The sequence below is a fragment of the Thermobia domestica genome, chromosome 13 (assembly GCF_964235325.1).
Source record: "Thermobia domestica chromosome 13, izTheDome1.hap1.1, whole genome shotgun sequence".
NCBI lineage: Eukaryota > Metazoa > Arthropoda > Insecta > Zygentoma > Lepismatidae > Thermobia > Thermobia domestica.
Genome location: NC_137466.1, coordinates 135932497 through 135959513, shown reverse-complemented (window position 1 = coordinate 135959513; position 27017 = coordinate 135932497). Strand labels below are relative to the sequence as shown.

The 27017-nt window shown below is 33.0% G+C and overlaps 2 protein-coding genes across 4 annotated transcripts in view; one reads left to right on the top strand and one right to left on the bottom strand.

The window, feature by feature from the left end:
• Positions 1 to 11080, top strand: part of LOC145668538 (GPN-loop GTPase 3) — a 38143-nt gene extending 27063 nt beyond the window's left edge. For both annotated transcript variants that reach the window (XM_081736522.1, XM_081736523.1), the window contains exons 4-5: positions 3030 to 3341; positions 8962 to 11080. In XM_081736522.1, coding sequence (XP_081592648.1) covers positions 3030 to 3309 — 280 coding nt within the window. In that variant the 3' untranslated portion in view covers positions 3310 to 3341; positions 8962 to 11080. The remainder of the gene's footprint in view (positions 1 to 3029; positions 3342 to 8961) is intronic.
• Positions 11081 to 14693: 3613 nt separating this feature from the next.
• Positions 14694 to 27017, bottom strand: part of LOC145668536 (calcitonin gene-related peptide type 1 receptor-like) — a 1245332-nt gene continuing 1233008 nt past the window's right edge. The window contains exons 14-15 of one of the 2 annotated variants that reach the window (XR_014128034.1): positions 21253 to 21546; positions 17626 to 17759 (exon numbers count right to left, since the gene is read on the bottom strand). Coding sequence is in view for 1 of the 2 variants with exons in the window: in XM_081736520.1 (XP_081592646.1) it covers positions 17484 to 17759 (276 nt within the window). In the remaining variant the exon portion in view is untranslated. Of the gene's footprint in view, positions 17760 to 21252; positions 21547 to 27017 lie in introns of both variants that reach the window. The other variant, XM_081736520.1, reaches the window with a different exon arrangement.

The window sequence follows — 27017 nt, the reverse complement described above, 5'->3', positions numbered from 1 at the left end:
GTCAGAATGGTCGAATGCTGGGTTGAATTCCGGACTTCTCGATAGAAGCGCAAAAGCTCCAGTCAATCATGTTTGTTGTGCAGTTGTATTTATCTTAACTTAAATATATTCCGTAGTCCTTTTTTTGTGTGTGTTGGTGGGGTGGGGAGAGTTCCATAATGATATGAAGGGTGTGAGCCAAGAACATGGTAACTAAAAAATTTTCAATTGCTGAGTTACGCAGCATCAGATAAGCTGCAACGCATACCGCTTCGTTTAATCCCTCATGTATAGACTTATCCGAAAAATCAGCTTTCCGACATGGATTGTGCAGCAGAAAATTTCTAATTTCTTAAAATAGTAAAATTATGGGTTACCATGTTCTTATCTCACACCCTTCATGTTCAATCCCTCTTGTTAAAAATACAGAAAACTTGAGGACTGAATAAACCGTGATGGTGCTTATATAAAACTGTAGAATTTCAAGAATATACAAAACCAAAAGCTCTAGGTGTGCAGCCTTTAAGTGTATCATATAAATCTAAGTATTTTTCTTATTATGTCTTATTTTAATTTTATTTTGTTCCAAAAAGAGGGTATGGAATATTTTGAAGTAAAAATACTACATAGAATTTTGCTACTTATTTGAGTATTTTTTTAAAAGAAGTATTTACTTTTAGGGTTGGCTGGTTTACACCAGCTGTTTTTCTTCTTTTTTTAAAATAAACAACTGGTTTAAACCGAAAAAAAATAAAAGGTACGAAAATTGCGAATCGTGTGAACTTCATGGTGACGTTTCCATACATCAAACCATCTGCATTAGTTTTATTTCCTTTTCACCTTTTAATCAAGGTGTCCCATGTTCAATTCTCGGTCGAACCACAGCCCTCTTTCATGCGTAAACAAAGTAGCCGTTCGGATGTCACTTTAAGCGAAAGTCTTCTCCTTGATAACCTCGGTATTACGTAAGGATGTTAAGCCTGAACATACGAAACGAAACTAAATTGTATATTTCTGCATGCCTGAATGCCTGTTGTTTTATAAAGAAGCCAAGGTTGCTTAAATATACTGATATAAATTGACAAAATTTATCGATTGCCTACGTAGCTTCCAACATTAGCTTGGATTGTACTTTCAATGATATGTACGCACTAAATTTGTAATTTAATACCTCAGTTTTAGCGTACTGATTATGCTACGTTGACCTTTAAATTTTACATTCAAAGCAATAACAGGATTTTTTCCGTTATTGTTTTACATTTAGAGTAATGACGGGATTTTCCCGATGGCTAGGGCGGGAGTTTCTCAATTTAAGAAATTTACTGACCGGACTTCTTTAAGCTTATGTGACCTCTTCCAGCATAACGCCGTTGTTGCATAATAACACCAAGGCGAAACAAACTTATTTCTGTCAATATGTAATATAAATACATAAAGCAAAATATCTAAACCCAAAAAAAACCTGGTTTAAACCAAAAAAGCCTAGTTTAAACTCCCCCAAAAAACGGGCTTTTGGCATTTTCAAAAACAACCATGGCTCTTGCCAACCCTGCTTACTTTTGTATGTAGGAGGTTTAAAAAAATCTTATTATATACATTGGTTAATCCTTTGGAATTCATAATGTAAATATGTTGAGAAGTAAACTGTTTGAAATATCTTTTCGAAATTCATGGTTTATTTTCGAGGTTTTATATTATTATCGGCATCAACCACTAATTAAATGACTTTTTGTGTTGTAGAGAAGCGAAACAAAATCTGGTTTATCAATTTAAAGCAGAATTTTCAAAAAAGCCCAAAATTTCCCAAGCAAAAAAGCGAAGCAGAAAAAACCGAGCTTTTTTTCCAAAAAAGCCGGTTTTTTTCCGAGCCCTTGCATCTCTATATCAGATTCAGCTAGTACTAGGAACAGTATCCCTCAAGGTTCTTCTCTGGGCCCATTACTTTTCTCTATTTTTATTGATGACTTACCAACAGTCTTAAATCATTCCAATGTTTTACTTTATGCTGATGACGTTAAGCTTTTTAGAGTAGTAAATAATATTGAGGACAACGTTAGGCTACAAGATGACTTAAATAGAATCATCATGTGGTGTAAAGATAACGGTATGAGTATCAGTTGTCTGAAAACTAAATGCATGACCTACAGTAACAAATCGCAATATTATGTAAGTCAATACGAAATACAAGGTACTGTAATACAGAAAGTTGACACAATCAAGGATTTAGGTGTAACATTTGACAGGCCACTACGCTTTGGTGATCATATACAGAATGTATGTAATGAAGCAAGAAAAATAATTGGTTACCTGTTTAATCAATGGCCTGCTTTCTGTCAATCAAATACTTATGTACTCTTATATAAATTACTGGTAAGATCGAAATTAGAATGTGCGTCAGTGACGGAACAGTCTAACAAATACTCTCGTAAACAAACTTGAGATGGTGCAAAAGTGTTTTATTAGAATAGTTGTTTTAAGTTAAGACTTGGCTATTATTCTAGCACGTATGAATGTTGGATAACGTATTTTAATTTGGAACGACTGGTTGACAGGAGAAAATTGATTGAATCTGTATTTGTAGAAAAATTACTTGACAACCAATGTATCTCAGACTATATTTAAAAAAAAAATGTTGATTTTAAAGTTCCAACATATAGTACAAGGGTAAAAATTTTATTACAACCGCATAATAGAAAACATGTTTTAATCTGTAGGATTTTAAAAAGCTATAATGAATGCATATCTTAAAATATGACTTTATTTTAGAATTTTAAATATAACTTAGTAGTTTTAATTTTTTACTTTTAATTTTTGACACTTCTTTGTTTTAATAATTGGCGTACACTACACTGTCAGTGCTTTTATTATTAATAATTTATGTTATATATGTAATCATAATTTTATTACTTGTACTATATATATATTGCTAAAATAATGTAGAATAAGACAAAGTGCTGTATTTTAGCTGTTTTCAGCACGTATAAATTAAGTTTATTATTATTATTATTATTATTAGTAATTAATTAATTTTCTAAACATCTACATTCCAGTTATTTGGAACCAGATCCCCATAATTTATTAGGAGAAATGGAGACTGGTTCTAAATGGAACCAAAAATACAAGAATTTAACAGAGGCTATTGGGAAATTAATTGATGATTACAGCTTAGTGAGGTTTTATCCCCTGGATATACGGGATGAAGAAAACATAGGTGATCTTTTGTTAACAGTAGATAATATTATTCAATTTGGTGAAGATGCTGATGTCAAAGTGAGAGAATTTGAAGAACCTGACGAGGATGAAAGGAGACCTTGTGCCGATGACTTATAACAATAAGCTAGATCCTGTATGAATCAGTTAAGGTAAGTAAAGTCATATGTTGAAATATGTTTTAATATTTTTAAAATATCATTATATTTTTTTTACACTATTTTTTGAGGTAACGTAATTTTCAAAATACTGAAGTTCTGAATAGGCAAATTTCTTAATAGGATTTCTGAATAGCAGAGTTTCTAGTACTTATGTTGTGTGCGCGTGGCCTCGGGTTCAATCTTTGTTCGAAACATATTTCCAAATCCCATTTAAAACTATAGGTTCTGATTTTAAGTTACCTTGGTATTGAAAAATAATTTTAACTTGTTCAGCATAACTAAATTATATAAAATTATAACTTGTAAAAGCTAACGTTAATTCTCGATGAAGATTTGAAGTTTCAGTTAGTAGCAGGACTTAACTTCAGACTTACAAACAAAAGAATGTAAAGACGGAGCAGTTTCGTTTAGATTTTAACATCCCTTTCAAATACTGAGACTATGTGAGTCGTTTTTGGAGGAGGTTAAAATGCACCGAAGCTAAGTCAGGCGGTGATAATGAGGTGGACGATAATGATGGAATGGAGGATGTAGAAGAACCCCTAGAACACCCACGCACACGGTGTTTGGTCAACACAAAGTTCATTTGGCGGGAGCTAGGATCGAACCAAGAACCCCGTGCACTAATGGTGAACGCTCTTTGGTCTACTATTTACAATATCGTCACTGCGCCTCGAAGAACCGCTATGTGACATTTTTCTCGAAAATGAGTTATGTCGTGCAAATAAACCTTAAAGCTGCCAGACAACGTCCCTTATAATGTGACAAGTGAATAGTCATTTGTTTCGCCACAACGATAAAAAATTATAGACTGAAATTATGGCTTAAGACTCTCATCACGTACGTATTGATTAATGTATACAAATCCTCTATGTGCTTATAAAGGCACAAAAGGTGCTATATAAACAGAAAAATAGTAATATAATATTGTTGAAACAATCTACAACAATGTGCAGTGAATAATACATGCAGAACTAATTTTATTATATTTTTCAAGTGTTTCCGTGTATATTTGGCAACATTTTAAGAATACGGATTGTTTTTCCGAAGTTGTAGTTTTAACACATATTACGGTATTATTATTGCAGTCGAGTTATTCCTATCAAGCTTATACGAGTATTCATGGTTATACTGTTTGTTCAATTGTAAAGGTAAAAATTCGTACAAAGCTTTTTTTGTTTAATTAATTAAGATGCCAATTAATATAAAATTATGACAGGTTTATGGTATGTTTTATGTAATGAATATTGCTGATAACTTCTACAATGGTAAGAATTAACGAAGGTTACTTATTTTTCAATAACTCGTAAATTGTTTCTTATAGTTTATTATTATTCAGCACTACATCTACCTCTTTAGTGAAACCTTTTCGTTCAAGATGAAACGCATATACAGTGGGAGAGTATATCAAGTTGGGAAATACCCAGTTATTTTCTTATTGGCTTAATTAGTTACTGGTTTGGTGTAATCATCTTATACTTACGAATTTAAATTACTACTAACAGAGTACTTACTGTTAACAAAAATCACCACTGTTCAGGCAATTGTTCCTACAAATAAAAATATACGGTTGCTTTTTTCGGGGGAGAGGATAACAATAATATTGCCTTGTTTTTGGCTTTTTTTAATATAAAATCTTTATTCAACTACCACGTTCAATTTCCTCTAGCGCGTGAAGGAAATATCTTTACAACATACACTATTTGTGAGCCTTTCGATCCATTAACTGATTTAAAAACTGGCGTTTATAGAAACAGGTACTCTTGTTAGAATAAGATATCCTTCAAAAATCGTTGTCATAGAACTTAGCGTATTTACTAATGTTGTTTTGTTTCAGTTATGTCATTTGGAATTTTTGGGTAGCCTAAATTTAACACACAGTAAAGAGCTGAGCTTTACATATTCTGTTTGAATAGCCTAAATTTGAGTTTCGTTTCGAAAAGTAAAGAAATGAACTGCACTTCGAATATATTGTAAGTCTGGTAGTTTGATGATAAAGATCCTTTGTTCATAAAACCATTTTTCAAATACTGTTAAGTAGTGTCAGTATGTTTGAAGGAAAAATCTTGAGAGTGGCGTAAGCTGAGTTCGTCCTCGTCAAATTTTAAAACACACATTAATGCTATGTAAATACTTGTTCGCTTTATGCTTTCATCTGTTTCCACTTCTCACATTGAAAGCAATGTGAAGGACTATTAAAATAATCATATTATGTGATACATATAAGAACATTTAGTGGAAGCATCGTAGTTGTATTGAGTATGTATTTCTTTATCTGTAAACGTAAAATTGACCACCTCTTTAATAAGGAACCTATAGTAATGAGTGATTTGCTGTTCATAGTTTGGATTCAGTTTTTCTTTGAAGTCAACCTGTGTATCGTGTAGGAGCTCCTAATTGATTTCCAGCTTTATGTATAAGAGAAAGTAATGCCACTGTTTCGCTCTACAAACCTTAATTTTCCTTCCATCATATACTTCGTAGTGTACCAGTGATATATTTTTTCCTCTTTTTTTTCTTTCTTTCTTTCATTGCTTCAAATAAAATTGAAGTGCTACATTCTCTTAATGTGAAGAATTCACACAATAAAGGTCTTTCTCCTGTATGTGACAAGTTGTAGAGAAACTAGAAAAATGTAGACCAGTGTTTCTCAAAGCTTTTTTGAAGTAGGGACTACTTTTGTGAGTCGGCATGTTCTACAGTCCATCTTACTTTTGCCCTCTTCGAATTTATTTTTGTTTTTTAACTATATATCACTATACCAGGTATTTATTTTTTAAAAATGAAATTAACTACAATTCTCTTAATTTAATATTGGTGTTAATATAAGAAAATACGTATTAGTTTTTCTTTAATTAAAGGCTATTTATTCTAATTCATCTATATAAAAATGTATTGTATAATCTTTTACATTACTATTGTATAATTTATACATATGTGAGATTCTCATCTATAATATGTCATACACAATTCACTGAAATTTTGTTTTCTGTCTATTTGGGACTAATATTCAGTCTAAAAGGACTTCGAGGCCAGGCTTAGAGGTCCACGGGCCACAATTTGAGAAACGCTGGTTTAGACTATTGCCTTCATTTATTCATCATAGTATGTTTAAGATAGCTTTAAGGTATGCCTTTACTTTTTAAATTAATACTTTTATACGAATAAAATTCCTAATTCTCTAAAGAATCAAATCCTTCAACGAGTTCAAAGCTACAAATTCCAGAGTTCAAATCTGCACTCAATTCTAAGTTCAATGGAATTAGTTTTTTCATTTTATATTAAATTGAAGTGGTAATGTTAAATGATAAAAAAAATATCTGGATAAGAAATGTGAAATGAAACTAAGCAAAAATTTTCTTGGAACGCGTACACACACAATTTCTAACCTTTTCTGACTTTTAATCTTGAGACTTCCTGTGAGATAAATCTTGAGACTTGCTTCCACTAGAGTCAGTAGCGATATTCATGTTGCTTCTCCGATTCGTTTTCCTGTGCATGCCATGTTTATGAAATTACACTTCCGATCAATGCACTAAACAACAAATGAAAATGTTCATGGAAATTACTAGCTTTTCTAGTATCCTTCGTGATATGTACAAGAGGATGTACTGAATTTTGTGAGAAAATGTACCAAGAGCTGTCAGATTTGGTTGGTTGATTAATTTGAAGGTTCAGCGTCCCTTGAAACTCCAGATTAAGCAACCAACCAGTTGGATAAACTGTCCATCGAGTTGCCTAACACGTTAGCTGCCAATGATGAACTTTGTTGTTCACCGGTAGAGTGTCAAGTGTACTTACTTACATTATTCTTGCTTTGTTCATATTTTTTAAACATAATATTAATATTGAAACATAATCTAAGGCAAGGTATTGAATCCGCGTGCATAAAAGTTGGGGGTCCGATCGGACCTACGTGTGTATGTTTTGTTTATGGGCAAGGGGATAAATTACAGTTGAACTGGCAACTCTGTTAGAAAGTTATTTGTTTATTACTACATGTGCAGAAGTGAGAAGTGTGGATATATTCATCTTGCTTTTAGTGCTAATAAGTAGTATCTTTGTGCAATGAAAAACGAAGAAATATGCGCAGAACTCGATCTCATTAGTAATAGCAGTGTAGTGATCTAGAATTTTCTGAAAATTCAGCAAATGACAGGGACACTGACATCTTGTGAAAATAAATTAGAATAAATAATGAATCCATTGTTAAACTTTTTAACATGTCATTGAAAAAGCAACACATAGGTCCGATCAGGTCTACAAAAGCAGCAAATGCTTGTTACTTGGTATTTAGCGCCCCTAGCGGCGTCAATAATCAATATCAAAGACCAAAACCTACAGTGTAAATTTATCATATATTATGTGTAATAGAAACACTACAGTTCATTAACAGTAGAGACAGGATTTTACAATACAAGTACTCTAACGTCAATTCGACGATTGGAAATTGTGGGTCCAATCGAACCTACAAGAACATTTTCTTAGATCATTCCAGTAGGTCCGATCGGATCCACATGGCAGCTAACGTGCTAAAGGAAATTCAAAAGTAGGATTAGTGGCGGAAATTTTCGTTCACAGCAGTTATAAATAGCATATTATTATATGGTATGGCATAAACATCTCTGATTGTGTTTAGTGTTGTTTCATAATATTCTAGTTAACTGTTTTACTTTCTTTCTCTCTCCTCAATGCATTTATTAAAGTTGTATTGATTTTTTAAAATTATTTTTTTAATTTTTATTTTTGGTTACAGTGATTAGTGTTTGTTGTACAGTATAGTAACAATGATGAAGCATTTTGTTTTACTTTGTTCGTAAATATTGAACAGCTAATACAAGGCTGTTCATAAAGTCGATTAGTAATGTAGATACAAAGGAAAATAAGATGATTTCTACTTTATAAGATAAAGGAATTCTGCATTAAATAAGAAACGAATTAACATTTAGAGAAGCATGTGTTGCCGTGCTACCACGTCGTTAGTATTTCGCTGAGGCGTTCGTTGTACTCTCTCCACTTAAGTTGAGAAGCACTTCTGAACATGGGCACAATACGACAACGCTGTAATGTTGTTGTTCCTTTCTACAGAAACCCTCCACTCATAACTAAAACAGCAAATTTTAAGATTGGTCCCTCTTTCGATGACCTTAATAACGTCGTGACTGATTTCCCTTCTCAACACATATTTCCACATGAATTGGAACGGTCAATTTCTTACAAATTTTGGTCAAAATATAGTAAATGGTTTTGTCACTAAAACAAAATAGTATCGTTGGCGGTGTCGAAATATAATTGTCAAGTTGGGTTGGGAATGTAAATTCGGGTCCGTAATTCCCCTGCTCAAAGTTCAAAGTGTTAGAGCGTCACATCTTATGATTTTTTTTTTTTTTTTTTTCACTACTGGTGTTTTTTGTATGGTACTGCATATAGTAATGACACGATTTAACAAAATGTCACGAAGTTTTAAAAATAATAGTAATTCTTTGTAGAAATAATAGAAAAGAAGCTTCCAGTCATAAGATTTTCTAAAAGCATTATTTTTAAATTGTATATAAAGTTTTAAAATTTTCGTAATATTATGTCCTTATATCGTTTTTCATTCGTATTTCAGTGCTTCATTCCTAGAAGTTTGCATTGCGTCCAAGGGAGTGTGTTTTGAAATCGATTGTATCGACAAGAGTATCTGAAGAGGTATGCCACTAATACACGATAACACGCCGAGGATTAAACATCGCAGGATGCATAATTAATGCATTTCAAGTTGAATTATGTTGGAATGAAGTTATGTGTTGTACTTCAACTCGATTATTCGAAGTGAGATAAAGACCTAAAAGAAAGGATAAAATCTAAGTACTGGAAAGATTATGAGATCAGTATTTTTTGTCAACAATTTGAAGTTTTTTTTTGTGAAAATGAATAAAATATAGATTTGTAATAATTTGATTTATTTACAAGTAATATTCGTGTGTTACTGTTAAGAGGACATGTGCCGTCGTTAGAAGACACAACCGTAGGTACTGTCTCCTACTTAACAGTGTACTTCTTACGTACCATTTTGTTCAACTTGATGCCATTTGTCGATTGATGCGTGGTTGTTAAAAAAGTAATGAGGGTGATTTTCTATTAACGATGAATTTTTATTATTTTTACAAATCAAGGTTCAAAATAGTTCCCTTATGCAGCTACAAAGCGATGGATACGTTGTTTTCATTTTTCGTAACAGTGCGGGAAGGCTTCTGCTGGAATACCTTTCAGCTCGTCGAGTACACTCTTGTGGATATTATACAAAGTACCAAAATGGCACCGTTTCGAGTGCTTTTTGAGGAAGGGGAATGCAAAGAAGTCACAGGGACTGAGAGCTGGTAAATAGGGGGCTAAGAAATCACAGGAATACTTTTTTCTGCCAAAAGTTCATTGATGGAGACTGCCTATGAGATGGTTCCATTATCCAAGTATGTGGAATGCCTGGTTTCACATGCGTCATTCTTTTCATGAGTCTTTCAAGAACTTCCCGATAAAAAGTTTGACAGTTTGTCCTAGTGAAACAATTCTTTGTGGACAACTTCCCGACTATCAGAAAAAACAGTCGAGCAATAATTTGGTTATGGATTTGCTTATTCTCGCTTTCTTGTGTTTAAATAATGCGGTAATATAGTGATTAGATTTTATTGAGAGGGTGAGTATTACCACCTGTCATTGACGTAACAAGTTATTGGATGGTCTTCAAATCAAAAGACCCAAGTGTTTCTATTTTTTCCTTTGCCGAAAATGCAATGTTTTATTTACAGATAATTACAGAAGTCAATTTAATGATAACATAATACAAAATGAGATAGCGTAAAATTTGACGCTCAACTTTATCGCAAGGAAACCAAACTTGAAACTTGGGTTACCAAAATAACAGCGTTTTGTGAAAGAAAAATACAACTTAAATTAAACAGGATTTGAGCCCAGTTCTCCGTCGTCCACCCATACTTCGAGTTACGATTATTGGGAGTTTCGTTCTGAGTCCTAATGTGAACCTGAATGACCACTGTCCTCTCGTGTACCTTTTTATATTTGATAAATTGCATCATTCTGAACCCTGAGATCCACTATAATTACTTTGTTTTTTCTCCTAATGATTTTAAATGACACGAGAGGATACGTGATCGCCTGAGACTAATTGGTTTAACATTCTTTTGTTACATTTAGATTCCCATCACCTAATATTTACATTTTTAAGTTGCCACAAAATAATAATAATAAATAAATAAAAATAAATAAATAAATAAAAAATCAATTTCAATGTCTTTTTTTCTTAACACTAGGGAAAAATTCTTCATGTATTTTATAAAATATATACATGTATATATTTTTTAAACTCTGTTCTTAGATTTTCATTACAGTCCCCCCCAAAAACACTAATCATTCTCTGCATCACAAAAGCAATAAATTTTGCTAAAATTCACATTTAGACCTCCGAAATAAGCTTTAACGCGTTCATTTTTGTCATTAAGAAATAGGAATTTTGTCCAACATCCGATCTTTTGTAATGAAAAAGAGGATTCACGTTGAAGATTTCTGTTGTGGAAAATAGTTTTAATTTTGTGATTTAAGTTTTTGAGTTTCTTTTCCATTTTTTTTTATTGATACCACTTTTATGTATATACATATATCCGAGTGTTATTAAATGTGAACTGTGTGTTTATAACTGAAAAGATCATGTGTAATAAAATTCTGAATATCTGCGACATTTCTTCATATTTAAAACCAAACATATTAAATCATTCTTACGTTTCTGAATACATTATTCGTTAAAGCTGCTAGGTGAATTAGAAAATGCACCCCTTATCCAATGCACATGGTTCTCTTTTATCCAATAATGTGGCAAAGAACATTTTTCAAATTGTTTTACATAAAGAAAAAAAATCAACATTATAGCCCGATAAATTCCAGCTCTTAAATGCTTTCTGGTGTCTGCCCATCTAAATATTTCCTGTATGAACTTGAACTATGTATGGTAGGTATACTCGCCAATATTCGTAGAACTTCATTAGTGTATAGTATATTTCAAAGCAGGTTCCTTTATGAAGTAGTACCTTACGACTTTCGTACACCTAGCAGTCCACTTCAATAAAGAGCTACAATCTTTTCAAGGGTTTTCGAAACATCAGACGACTTCCGTTACTCGTTATTAGGAACGCATACACATCCCATTTAATATTTTGCTGCATACGCACAAGCTTACTACATCACAGTAAGAAAGTAGCAAGAATGAAAAGTACGTGAAATAAGGTAACCGGTCACTTGCACTTTTTCCGCAGAATCATGTCGTACTATGTAAGGATATATAATCCACAATGTTTTAAGGATATATAATCTATATATTAACATGCTAGGTTTATGCGTTTGGGGTCAAGAAAAGTTTATATGTTTGTGGATAATGTTGACAATGATATCTCGGAAACATAAGCTCTAGAAAGTTGCCATTTTCACTGATCGATTGCAAATTTTGTGTAGATTGTTCAGTTCTAATTGAATATTTTTAAAAAGGCCGTTATTTCTTTATTACGTTTTTTTAGGGATACACTGGAAGTATCGAAATTTAAAAAAATAAAGCATCATATCCTACGACTTATACATTCCAACACCACACATTTATATACGGGGATATCTCTCCGGCGTTTGTTTCATGGCCAAATGACAATGAAAAACGAAGGATAACCATTTCTGCAGTCTAAGATGAATCTTTATTGTTTGGATTGTTTTGCTCAATAAACACCATATATCACTATCGACACAATTAATTGTGGTGTAATGTATTTGCTTTCTACATACTGCATGCAAGAAGAAAGAAAACACTGATCATACATGAATTAGAAACTCCAAGTGGAAGTAGGCTCAAATCTTGCAAACGGTGCAAGATATTGAAAAAAAAAAAATAATAATCAAAAAATCTCCCCTTTATGAAACCCCTTGCCGATTTTTATCAAAACATCCTTCACTCGTGTCTGTAAAGGGACATGTACAGATGGTGTAAGGAATGACAAGAAGATTGATGTTCATATGTGAATGATGTGCTGTATAGAGAGCGCAGGTTCTGCTAGTAATAATAAAAACTTGTAACACTGTTTGACGGTAATCATTTATTTACATTTTCAATTTCTTTTTACATTATCATCTTAACTAGGACATTAAAGTTGTGAAATTGGTCATTCTAGTTATTGATAAAATTGCAACACATTTAAAGATGAACAAAATTATTCATAACAAGCTTATTTTCCCATTTTTATGTTAAAAAAGGTGTGAAAAGTTGTCGATCTCTTTTTATAAAATGAAGACATTAAATTAAATAAGCAAAAACATTGATATTTTTCAACAATTCGCCATTCTTTGGGAAGAAAAAAAAAAAAAAAAAAAGGAAACTAACTTTAACACTGTCAATTACAAACTACAGCTACTGTTTGTTTAGAATTTCCTAGCAGTTCGCACTTTTTTTTTTCAAAAATATAAATCATTTACAGATAGTTGCAAAACCATTTATATTTACAACAAAGTACATACATAATCAGAATATTTTTATGTGTACATAATTCACAAGCACATATTCAAGAGTATTTTTTTTCTTTTTCGTGTTACACATCGTAGCCATAACATATATATATATATAACATAGCATCTGAATTGAATAGTCTTCAAGTACACCATACTTAAAAGATCAGAATACACACACACACACACACGCACCTTGAGCCAGCATCTAGATCAGTACTTCCCAACACGGCTTTCGATCGCGAAAAATTACGAGCAGTCATGAAAGGGCAAACTTAGTAATCAGAACAATGTTCATTCTGCTAATTCAACAATTAATCTAACTCCACATTCCTTTTTATATTTTTATAGTTTTTTTTTCTGTTTCAGTAGATTTTATTCCAACCATTCTGCATGATTATTATAAATTATTGTTATCAATTATAATACTTGTAATAGACCATTTTTACGTCATGTAATACAGTACTCACTTTGGGACATTAAAGTGAAAGGAATGTACGACAATAAGCTGAAATTTTTTTTTCTTAAGTGCTAAATAGTTGTTTTTTATAATACATAATTGTAGCGAGCAAAAGAGAATTTTTGTCGTTTGCACGATAGGAAGTGTGTGTGTGTGTTTTAAAGTAATTTTCATACAAACATACGATTTGGATTAAATTTTAGGTTCGTTTGTTTGAGACATCCTAATTAGATAGGATCGCGGTGGCTCAGTGGTAAAGCGTTCCCCTCTGGTGCTTGGGGTCCCTAGTTCGATCCCAGCTCGCGCTAAGTGAACTTCGAGGTGGACAAACACCGTGTGCTTGGATTTTCTCGGGGTTCTCCCGTTTCCTCCCCTTTCTTAATTCCGCCATTTCGTTCATAATTGCATCACCGTCTCCTTTAGCCTAGCCGGCATAATCGTGGGACGTAAAACTAAAAGATTTCATTTTTTTCCTAATTATTACTTGGGGTTGAAATGAGTCAAAGATCAACCTGATATAACCCTTATTAAAATTGAAATCTTTCAAGTCCTCCAGCTGATCTAATAAGATATAGTAGCTAGCTTGTGCGCTTTTGGTGCACCTGATTCCTGGTTCGATTCTCGGTGGGAGGGCACGAAAAATTATTTTTCACAATAATTCATTTTCATTATTCATCCATCTGCTGTAGCGTAAAGGATATAATTGTGAGACGTTAAATTAAGATTTTATTTCAGTTTTAAATTTGAAATATTTTTAAATAATAACGCGATATATTCACTCGAATTTAAAAAGAAAGAAAAATTTTGTTAGCTTTAACTATGCAGTGCCATACCTTTTTTTTTTTTCAATGAGCAAAAGGAAGCATCAACCATTTGCCACGACAACTTAAAATTATGCACATATACATAACTTGAGAACAAATGATTTACAAAATAATCATTTGATTTCTTAAATAATATCGGATTTGATGGAATATCGCCCTTTTCCTTAAGAATTATCTCTTCACCTGAGGGTAAAATCGATCAAGGATAAAGTGGGTAAACAATGCTACCTGGGGTGTTCGTTATATGCTTAATATAACAAAAAGATTTTTAGGATAATTGTTTGATTCTGTAAAAATTATCCCATTTTAATTAAGCAACAACCTTCCTTTACGAAAAACATTGAACCTCTACTTCCTAAAAGTAAATATCTTCTTTTGTTTGTACCATACGCTGAACCACTAAACCGTTCATTTTTTCCACATAAATGTTTCAAGAAATGAACGTAGGATTAGTTTTTTTTTTTTTTAATTAAGTGAGGGTGATCGTTGTTGAAACCAACTATGAGTGGTTTTAGTGATTTCAAGTTTTTTTTTTTTTTTTTTTTTTAATCTATGGTATTTGATATCATATGCCAACTTTCTTTGATTATAGACAATCCGATATCAGGAACCACTAATGTTGTAGATTGTATAAAAGATCTCAATAAACAGTGTTAGGAAGTAACTGTTCTAGATCAAAAACATCAAAATGAGTAGAATCCTGTTAGCAACAAATTTTTCTACATCGTACAGAAATATGTTTAATCAACAGTGTTACTTCATTTCGTTTAATCATTCTTCATCACACTTTAAATACATTTCGTTCTTCTTTTAAATAACATACAATAAAGTTGCCTATCGTAGATTTTTATCTTATGGAGCTTGTAATTTCCTATTAATTTTACAACATTTATTCTGTAATTTAGTCCATTACTTTCTTATTTTGAAACATTGCCGTAAGATATGTGCTGAATTGCTATATATTTTATGTCAAATTCACTTTTAAAGTATTTGAAGCCTAAATTGCTTATTGTGCAGTATAACCATATTCAAAAGCTTTCTGGGAACTGCAAAGAAGCTTTTGGCTGTGACTTTGTACTACACTACAATGACCTCTAAAATTAGAGTTTGCATGGAAATTGGAGTGTGTGCGTGATTATTACTTTATTGATGCAGTGTCCTTTCATGGCGTCCTCTATTGCTATTAGGGCTGCAATTTTTAACTCTTTTATTGTTGCTGGCTCCTACAGCAGTTCTCGCAAGAACATGAGTGCATATTGCTGCAGTTGAATTCCGTACCGCATCTCAATCGATCTAATATATATAATATATATATAATTGAAGTCTAACAAGAATATCTTATAATAATACGTAGGTACATTTATATAAGCTATTCGAATTTGTGGAATCTGCATCTTATTATTCGTGCAATCTATCATTTCTGAGATTCTTAACCGTAGATGCTCTACACAATTTATTTGAATTTTATCTTTTGTCTGTTTTACCAATGTCAAACCTGAGAGGATCGCAAAGGCAAACCTCGAGCACTACAGTGAGAGATGGATATCTTAGACAAATGAAATCAGATCGATCGAGATGCAACTCGAAATTCTAACTATAGCAGTCGGCAGCTGTGTAATCACGTACTTGCGAGAACTTCTATAACAGTCGGCAGCAATGGGAGGGTTAAAAGGAATTTTGACGCAATGCGTGTAAGAATAAAAAAATTAATAACGTGACATCATGACTACTGTGAGTGAATAACTGACTGATTGACATGGCTTAAGAAGCCCGAAGATTCATCGCGCAGAAACAAAATATCGCCATTGGATTTTGTGCCAGTTGTTATCTGTCTTTCTAAGATCCGTATGCTGCTTCGTGACGGAGTAGCTAACGTGCGAAGTCCTGGGGTTGCTTTCCAGAAGTAATATTTGGCCTCGGATAAAATCTCGAGTTGTTATGCTACCCAAGTGTACGTATGTTCCTTGACAAGAACTCTAAGAATCCTGCGTGTATTGTCTATGCGAGTTAAAAATAAAATTTAATCAAAGAAAGCACTTGTTACTACTCTGTGTCATAATTTCGGCAATATATCATTGCCTTTATCAGAGACACTATGTGATGATATTTGCAAAGAGATAACATGTTTGGTGTGGTCAAATTTTATTTAAGTTGTACATAGTTTCAAAACTAGAATGAGCACCATTCCAATGCGAGTAACGTATCCTATCCATTTTAGAAGCATCTGTTTGATACTGCGAGTGAATATATTCTTTATTATATATTGTGGATGATGGAACAACTAAATGTTTATAAATTGATATTATTTAAAGCCGTTTATCATTATTTTCGACAGTAGCCTGAAATGTAAAATTATTGTTGATATACCATGCAATATTATATCTTCTTCCGTAAGAGCATATATTATTTAGCAAAATATTAGCTTTGTGTGTGTATTGAATCCTGGCATACTGAGATAAACTAGAATATAGAAGTACCAAATCAACAAAATAAGTGCAGAATTTTTTTCATTTGAAAGTGATTTCTTGAAATTTCAGGGATCGTATGTTATCAGCAAATAAAAGATTGGGATCTTGTTTTCTACTGATACTCGGAAGTTCCTGAGATACAATTCATCAAATGGCAGTTCATACGTTTTGAAAACATGAAAATATTTTCAAGTTGCACGCATTCTGGAAAACACTTATTTGTAAGAAGATTAATAGAAAACAAACTTAATAATTTGCAAATTTCACATCTCTATTCGTAACGACAAAAAACACTACATAAAACAAAGAAAACTACTATATGATAGTCGACATCCTAAATATACAAAACCATATTAATGCTCTGAGTATGGCAAAATTCATAAAAACTATATTATAGATGTAGGGATTTTACTTATGAACTATTTTTCTTGTTATGTACATTAAATAAACAGCTGTGTATTAATTGCCGGAAATATACTTCTACATTTTTTTCTTTCTTCAAATGCAGCTATTACATTTTCTGTTGGCGAAATCTCAGTACATAAACCGCGGATTAACATAAGACAGGTTTCGCTGTAATAACCTTTAAATGTTCAGAAAAGTATAATTATATTTGTTATGATTACACTACAATTATTGTAAACAGCATTTTCACAAATATAGCAGAACATTTGTGATCTACTGTATGCAGTGACATCATCTTATGTGTAAAACTGATTTAACAGCTGCAGTTTCAGGATACAAGAAATAGATTTAAAAAAAAAAAAAAAATGCCACGAAAAGAACAATATTGCTCACATCACACATTCAGAAGTAACAAGTTCTTCAAGAAACAACAAACACATTTTCAGCGTTCATCTTCACCATTCGTTTTACCGGATACAAACGAAGTGCTAACGACTTCGTTGTTGTCAGTTTCTATACTTTTTCCGTTCCTAAATTTACTAAGCTGAACAGAGAGACGTGGATTGCTGGGCCTACTGGCAACAGATTCCATTACAGAACAATGCGTTGAATTGAAACTACGTGTCAGAAGGAGCGATCCTCGAGCACTGCGTGCCTTAAATCCTGGATTTCGACTTTCTACAAACCTTCGATATGATCGCACTAAATGATGATGAACCTGTAAAGAAATGAAACATAAAATTGTAATGGAAAACTATTTGATCTATATACTTCTAATGTTTCCTTTAGTTTTAATGTTTAATGTATGGAAAGTTATTATTATTTTCAAATACATACACAAAACGTGAGTAAAAGAATTTATAGTATATTTCACTCGTTTAATGCATATATTCAGTTATCAGTATTCTTTAAACTGATATAAGTATTTTTTAAACAGATTAATTTAATCACTATTTATACAATACATAATACAAAAATAACATTATAATAGTAACGTACCCAAATATATTAATTCCATCATTACGAAAGTTACATAGTTGCTTACGGGCATGATATACTTAATCAACAGGTATACTTTTACAGAATTAGATATCCAAATTTTAAAGTAAAGAGGATATTTTTATTTTGGAATTAGTTATGGTTCCGACTTACATTCAGCGCTTTATAGAGGAATTCTTTGTATAGGAAAGATTTGTTTGTTGATTGGGAATATAATGAGGATGTCAGCTCCAAGGTAATTTGTCTCCGTCACAATATAAACAATCATTGTTTGAAACTATGATTTCTGGTGTATTCGAGAATACACGACATGTCGAATTTCACGTTGAAGAAAAAAATATTGTTTAACCAGCTTAATGATCTATCACAATTTTATCCTAATATTAAGCATTCCAAGGCCGTAATCGGAGAAGGGGATATTGGTAGTCAGATCCCTCCTGTGGAATACTCAAGTTTACAATGGATAAAAAAGTATTATAAGTCATTGTAAACATTTTCTAATAGACGTTCTTATGATTTCCAGGCACAGGTATTGTTTTTACAATTCTCTTGAGCATATACAAGGGTTTCAAAACAATGCCGACAACGTTTGGGAGGTGATTCCTGACACCAAGATTAAGACAAAAAGTATAGATCAACCTGAGTGCACAAATGCTTCTTTTCGAAGTTATAGGCTGCCGAAAACATGAAAAAAAAAAAAAAAAAAAAAAAGAACTACAAAGGTCCAAAACTGTGGGACCTACCGTAGCCGGATCAAGACTTCACTTAAGAACTAATATGTACCCTATCCAAAAATTCATGTTTCAGAATCCTAAGGTACTCGTGCAACAATTTTTAAAGATGAAGTTTGGCTACGGGCATATAGGTTGAAGTACTCGCCATTTACCTCTATAAAAATTGTTGCATGAGTACCTTAGGATTCCGAAACATGGATTTTTGGATAGGGTACATATTAGTTCTTAAATGAAGTCTTGCTCCGACTATGGTAGATCCCATAGTTTTGGAGCTATGGACCTTTAAAGTTCATTTTTTTCATGTTTTCGGCAGCCTATAACTCCGAAAAGAAGCATTTGTTCACCAAAAGAAGGTTGGTCAATACTTTTTGTCTTATCTTGGTGTCAGGAATCATCTCCCAAACGTTGTCGGTGTTGTTTTGAAACACCCTGTACATTAAATACGTATAACATTTATACAATAACTTTTTTAGTATATAAAGTTTTTCATTTTTTATGATTTGAGAAAAATGAATATAAAAATATGCAAATACCGATCACTTTTACCTTAAAAATTACTGGATATAAGTATATAAAAAATGAACATATTAACCATAAATATGTAGGTACCGGTACTTGTGTAACAGTTAAGTTTAAGTGATAACATGCATACAGTTATAGTGATTATATAAATTTATAAAAACAGATCATATTAATTGGAGACAATGTATAATGAGCATTACCATAACTTCGCTAAAGATCAAAACAGATTGCTTAATCTTTAACAGAAGGCAAAACAGACACTTAGAAACATACAAGACAAAGGATAACAACGTGATGAAAACTTAGTCTATAATTAATGATTAGTTGATATGTGTGAAAATCTAAAATGAATCATTTTTATATTATTTAGTTAGTGTTAGTAGAACAAGTTAGGATTATTTTTTAATTAAAAAAGGACATGCAAAATAAAATTTAATAAGACTGGTTAAAACATATGCAAAAGCTACGTATAAGACATTTGAAAAGATATCTACATAGAGCACCAAACACAGAAATAAACATATTGTAAATAATAATGAAAGCAGAATTGTGCATGCTCAAATTAGGTACACACTAACAAAGGATTTTATTAAAAGGTAGGATTGGGTGATCTCCCTGGAAAATGGTTTTTGATTTTGTTAATATTAAATACTTTGGATTTATATGTTTCGAATGAAAAATGATGATACTATTTACGCGCGCGACGTAATAAGATATTTTTAACTATTTAATTCCTGGAAATGATCAGAAATCAAGGTCATCGCAGAGTTGTTAGTTTTAAGTAGTATAAGCTCTCATATTAGTTTATAGGTAATTAGGATTTTTGTAGCTAAAAGATACTACAACAAAATAAATTTTACAAATATGGATTTCTCCAAGAAAGAAAAAATAAAAGTATACGTGATTTTAAGTCAACCGCTATAATGTCGTGTTAAATTCAAAATGTAATTTTGTTATTTAATTAAGTAAATTACATTCCTTTAGATAATAATTAGTATATGAAATTTAATGAAACAGAAAATATTTCATGATTTAGTTGTTTCCGTGATGCTTTGTTATAACTTAATGAAGTCCGTAATAATGTATACTGTGCTTCACCATAATCTCAATATCATGTGTTTCACTGCTATTTAGTTATTATCTCGCATTTTATATGATCTTTTCCCATTATTAAGTCGCATGTTTCAGAATTTTATGGAACGTTTTGCCAGAATTCAATTGCATTTTCTGCCTTTCGTCTTTTCCATAATTAAGTTCCATAGTCCTACAATCTTATATGTTTTCCATAATGTAATTGTTTTGTAGTATATTTCGCTATAATTTGAACTTTAGTGTCACTAAGGATACATAACCCAGAAATGGCGGCTCTTGAGGGAAGTCAAATTGTTATAGGAAACAATTGATCGCTTCAAACTAAGGAATAATTAGTACATTAGATAAGGGATCGCTTATCTAATGTACTAATTATTGCGTACAAGAATTAGAACGTTAGGTATGTTTTCGTCCCTTAGTGTATAGTGATAACTTCTTTTTACCGCTTTGACTTCCCTCCAAAGCCACCACTTACGACAACTTAGTTTCTTTTCCCGCCCCTTTTATTGTACATTTCATTATTGCTTAGTTAAGTTACTATGATTATTATACACGTGAGATTTTCTATTTGTGTATCAACACGTAGTTCGATACATTAAGGATGACCTATCTTTATGGTATTTGAATATGTTTAAGGAGAACAAGAAAATTCGACATGCTAGGTAAATTGGCTATAATTTTGCCTTGAAGGTATAACCTGTATTATTTAATACGCCATGAAAATATTAACAAAGAGAGGGGAGACTGAACATTTAAATGGAAAACGTACACTCACACCATATAAATGGAGACATACGCATGAAGGCAAAGAAAACAAAAGTTTATGTTTTCGCTTGTTATTAATTAATTCTAAATCTCTTTAACCTGTATAACAACATTGCTGGCAGTAGAGGCTTTTTACACGCTATCTTCCTCTATTCCGGGTCCCTGGAAATTTCCATGCTGATGAGAGCGGACAAGAGTGTCCTGCCCAGGTGACGGAGTAGGGGAGGTAGAAGGGCTTTCCAATACGACAACGCAAGTGCCTCGGCGGGCATTGGAGACGTCCCCTTTGACGATGAGTCGGTTCTCCGGCGATGGTTTTCTATCCGGTTCGTGGCGTCAAAGCTGTCGCTGTTCTCTGTAGGTGGAGATGGAGCGGAATAGCAGTGCGACAATCTGTGAAAGGGGAAAGAAAGAAAACAAAAAAACGCAAAAGGTTGCTGGGAAGAAGAAAAACAAATAGAAAGCTATTGTTTCTTGTTTTCTACTTTTTCTTTTCAAGCAACTTAAGCAAACAAAAGAAAAAACAGATTTTCTACAAGATACTACCAAGTAAGTGCGTGCAAATAAAATGCAGTATGCATATATATTTTTTAAAACAATATTAGTTTGATTCATATTTTATAGGTTTTCTATTTTTGTCTTATTAGTTACCAAAACGACCTTCACATTTAAAATAAAAGACATACAATTTTCAATTTGCAGAATTCATCTAAACTTATAATCACATTAAGGCCATGTGTAACGTTTTGACCTGAGATCATGAGTCTCTATATAATAACATGGTGAACTTCTTTCCAAAATATTATGAAAACTATTTGTCTTATGCAGTTCAAAATTTCTTCAGATGTTAATCTACTCCAATACTACATGTTCACTTTTTAATGTTTAAACTAGCTCTTATAATTCATTAATATTACTTTTTACAAGATAATGTGACAACGCTGGAAATAACATTCAGGTATTGCAGAATCAGCAGGTTTTGATTTCCTACTCGTGGAGGTGAAGAAATAAACACGCTCTCCTGATCCATTCACACCATTGTTCCTCATTGATCTTCAAAAAGTTGGTAGGGGAGGGAAACAAGTTACGAAATGAGAAAAGATCGTTCATCTAATAATGTGGAGAATGGATATCTTCAAAGTTATGTTAGTTGACAATCTGATTATATGATTCGATAAAAGAAAGGGTTGCGGGAGGCAAGACTGGCCGATGTCAGAATTCAGACAACGTTATCTACCTACACATTTTTTACGTGTATTTTATAAGAAGAGTTGTCAAAAAGGGTGAACTTACCCTATTTTCATTTTCCAACCATTTTTGATCCTAAATCTTGATTTTTGCAAGGTGAAAAAAGGAGTCACGACAGAAGGAACACAAAATTATTGTAAAAGCATTATCATCAATATTTTGCATTTCAAAATAAGAAATGTTACTTTAAAAAATAAAACACAACTTTAAAAGAAATATCTGGGAAGATGAAAGTACAGATTATGGCATTTTAGCAGGGTTGTTTTGTTTAAAACAAATGATTAAAACTTGTTTGAAACAATTGATTTTGTTTAAAACAAATTTTGTATACGTTTTAAACTTTTTGTTTTAAACACGTGTATTCTTTTAAGACTTGTTTTAAACATGTTTTTTGTTTATTTTATTTTTGTAAAAAATCTGCCAGCGAAAGAAACTTTTTTACGAAAGGTTTTCCCTTTGTTTTTAACGTTTATTGTACTGTTTAAATACTTCTCAGTTAAATTTCGAGAAAGTGTCGTAGTCGAAGGTTGGACTACTTATAGAACTGATATTAAAAAATAAATAAAATAATTATCATGGAAACACATTTTTGTGTTGTATTCGAAAATCAAAGAAAAGGTTATTTGCTAAATTGCGGTTCTGAAATTAAAATATCGTAGGCATTCGTAGATCCAGTATATATTGATGGTCAGTCTCCGTACAACTTGGAATCCTTTAACATGAGTTTTACGGGAGTAAAAAAGTGCATCATTTGGAGCAGATTTATTAAAGTAACCAGGCCCGTGCTGGGTCACTAACGAGGGCGGTGGACAAGTCTACCAAAAGGGCGCCCATACAAACGTGAATATATATATATATATATATATATATATATATATATATATATATATATATATATATATATATATATATATATATATATATATATATTCTGTAACTTAATTAATATACTAAACGTCAGGAGGTGATTCCTGACACCGGAGATAAAACGAAAAGTATAGACTAACCTGGGTGTAGAAATGCCTCTGAGCTATGACCACCCGAAAATTTTCGAGAAAATGCCACAGCAGCCATACTCGAGAACAAAATGTCGGATCGAAATCGTGTAAAAGGGAATATCCATTAGTTTTAGTCGTAGATTTCATTAGTATACAATCTGATGTAGTGCAGTGGCGATGTAACGGTGACTCCCAAAGAAAATGGAGTATTCTTGGAGTATTTTATCAAACGTCTGTGTACACGAAATAGCTGTGAAGAATAACTGTTCACAAGTTCTCCGGCTGTCGTGGCTAGTGTTGCATACAAAAGGCGTTTCATAACGCCCCAAATAAGAAGTCAAGGGCGTGAGGTAGGGTGAAAGAAGTTATCATAACACAGGTCAATCTCTCCCAATCCAACTATACGGGAATCTTTCATTTAAGTAGATCTGCATATAACTATCAAAATGAGCAGGTGCACTGTCATGCTGGAATCACATCTGCTATCTTATGCACGTGTTCTAAAAATTTTGGGAGAGATTACGTAAAAATAAATTATACGTACTTGCACACAGGTAGGCCGGTAATAAATAAGGTCCTACCACAAAATTACCCACCATACTGCAGCGCGTGCTCACACTAAATCTCTCTGCTGATCGTTCACTAGAGTTGCATGTAGGATTTCTACGCCCTACACATGGCTACTGCTAGTTTCAGGACGATCTTTGACCACTCCCATTACGCTGTGTTCAAATTCAACTGTCCACATGGTGCAATTTCCTCCGATTTCATGTAGGGGAAATTGAAGAGACCCTATCTCCCGAAGGCGAATATGGAGGCGTGGAAAAAATACAGGGAAAGTTACTCTCCTATGAGGGCGATGGTTACACTATAAACGCCTTGCCTCTGGGATATTTCCCCTTATCTTTCCATAAATGAGGTGCATATCTGCCAGCTCGTGGACAAGGCAATCTGCCATTGCGCGGGCACATACAGATTAACAAAATTAATTTTACTTAAACACCAACGTCTACAGTTTTACACGACGTGAATACCTGGACACTACACTCTACCATCGTACGCAACACTTCCTATCCTGTTATACAGCAATTCCACATGTAACATCAGAGCATCGGACACTGTATATCACTCACAAGTTGCGTCAGATGCCTACTATAACACAGCCATGCTAATTTATGCCATCCACATCACAACTGCAATACAGCCTTCCGCGAGCCACTTGCAAGTGGCATACACGGGACAATAATTCCTACGTCTAAGCAAAAATCCCACATTCTCTTTCCTCCGTGTTGGTATTTCATCCACCTCCAAAGTACATAGAGAACGTCGAAAAAATATTTTCCACCATTTGTTGCATGCGTTTTCTTCTAGAAACAATTTTCTTCTAAAAAAATTGTTCCATCAGTGACAAAATCAAAATATAATTGGGCTACAACTACGACACTATTTTGATATATTCACAATAGGAATGTAGTTTTTCATAGGTCAGGATTAAGGGGCGTTTTTCCAACTCCAAGAGAGAGGAAAAGCCCCTCGAAAGTATCCCTGGAAGAAGATTTACCTAACGGATAAATTAAGTATACTGTTCCAGCGCATTTCTTTGTATCATTATGCAACGTGTATAACATCTCGTGTTTCATCCATTTTTGTTGCTTCTGTGCACAGAAGTATCATATTCCACGGAATTACATATTACGAGGAGGCATCCTTTAATGCAGCTTACTTTCGCCCAATATGTTTCTGGAAAATCCCTTGTACACTCGTTGATCACATATGATCTTTGCATTTTTGAATACTACATGTTATGTTTCTTTACATAACGCCTGACTGTCCTATGCACGATCTTTTTAAACCTAATCTGGATTAAAGTTATTTTTTCCATCTTCACACACTCGTAACTTGCACAGAAAGCCGTTAATTTATCATCCGTTATCAATAGCCTAGAAGATATAACTGTGATATAATACTTTAAAGAATTATTTCGTTTATATTATTCTCCCGAGAGTATTCTGTGCTGAGACGAAATAGATCAACCATACATGTGTATATCTCTTTCTTTCGAATTCTAAGTGTTCTAATTTGAACGATGTACTATTAGATCTACTTTTGATTGTTGAAATCTTGTACTTGATAGTTGTTCATTGCCCTCATTCAACGTTTGATAAAATAGTCGACGGAATACTCCAGTTCCTTTGGGAAGCACCCTTGCGTCGCCACTGTACACTAACGGGATCTACGACTAAAAATAATGAACATTCTCTTTTACCCGACTTCGATCCGATGTTTTATTTTTGATTTATGGCTGTTCTTACATTTTTCCGACAAATTTTCGTGTGATCAAGGTGCCAAAAGGAGGCATTTTTACACCCAGGTTGGTGTATACTTTTCGTTTTATATCCGTGTCAGGAGTCACCTCCTGAAGTTTATGTTAATTAAGTTACACCCTGTATATATACAGGTGCCATTTTATGTATTAAAACCCAAAGTTTGTTTAATAACGTAAATAGCTAAACTGTGAAAACTTCTTTACTAGTAGGGATGCGCACGAGACAAGATTTGTGGCTATCTCGTCTCGAAAATGTGCTGTAAAAGTGATGTCTCGACTCGAAAAATGTATAGTTTCCTATTGGAAGAGCTGTGTCTCGGCTCGAATTTTGTCAGGAAAATCCTGTCTCGACTCGTCTCGTGCGCATCCCTATTTACTAGAAAAACATTTTTTAGTTCTTGTAAGATTTTTATGTCAAAGAAAATGAAGCTAAATATATACAAATAAATCAATATAGCTATATTTTAGAAATGCAATAGTCACTGATTATTCCAATACCACTCTAAAACACACAGGAATAATCACATGACAAGGGCGCCTTACGTAAAGGGCGCACTGTACCGTTCACGGGTTCTTCACCAACAGTATGTATTTATTGTACAGAACTGTGCCATACAGAAAAAATAAAACCGTTTATCTTTGATGTGGTTTCGCAAGGGCGCCTTTACAAAGGGCGCACTGTACCCTTCATGAGTTCTTTACCAACAGTAACAGTATGTATTCATGGTACAGAACTGTGCCGTACACAAGAATAAATGAAACCGTTTATCTTTGACGTGTTTTCGCAAGGGCATCTTATGTAAAGATCGCACTGTACTTATCATGGGTTCTTTACCAATAATAAGCGTAAGAATTTATTATGAAAAAAATGTACCTTTATATATAATGTGTCAGCCCGGTGGGCCAGCACGGGCCTGAAAGTAACTCAAACTCCATCAGATAAGAAAACGATCATCCGAGCTCGTTGCAAAACATGTAAGAAAGAAACGGTTGGTTTAGTTCAAAGAATGAAAAATCGTTATGAAAAATGCAATGCTGTGAAAAAACTGGAAGCCGAAACAAATGGTAAAAGTGTTGATCCGAAAATTGCTTCTGATGATTCTAACGTCAGTGATGTGGTTGAGATGCAACTGGAAGCTTTAAGTAAGAATTAATTTTCTATCATCAATTTCTTTTTCATTATATTATAAAAAAAAATATTTCGTCCCTCTATCCACCTCCGTTCTAAATTTTCTTAAAAACTTTACACCTTGGCGTAGTTTGTATGAAAGGGCCTAGTGAGAAAGCGCAAG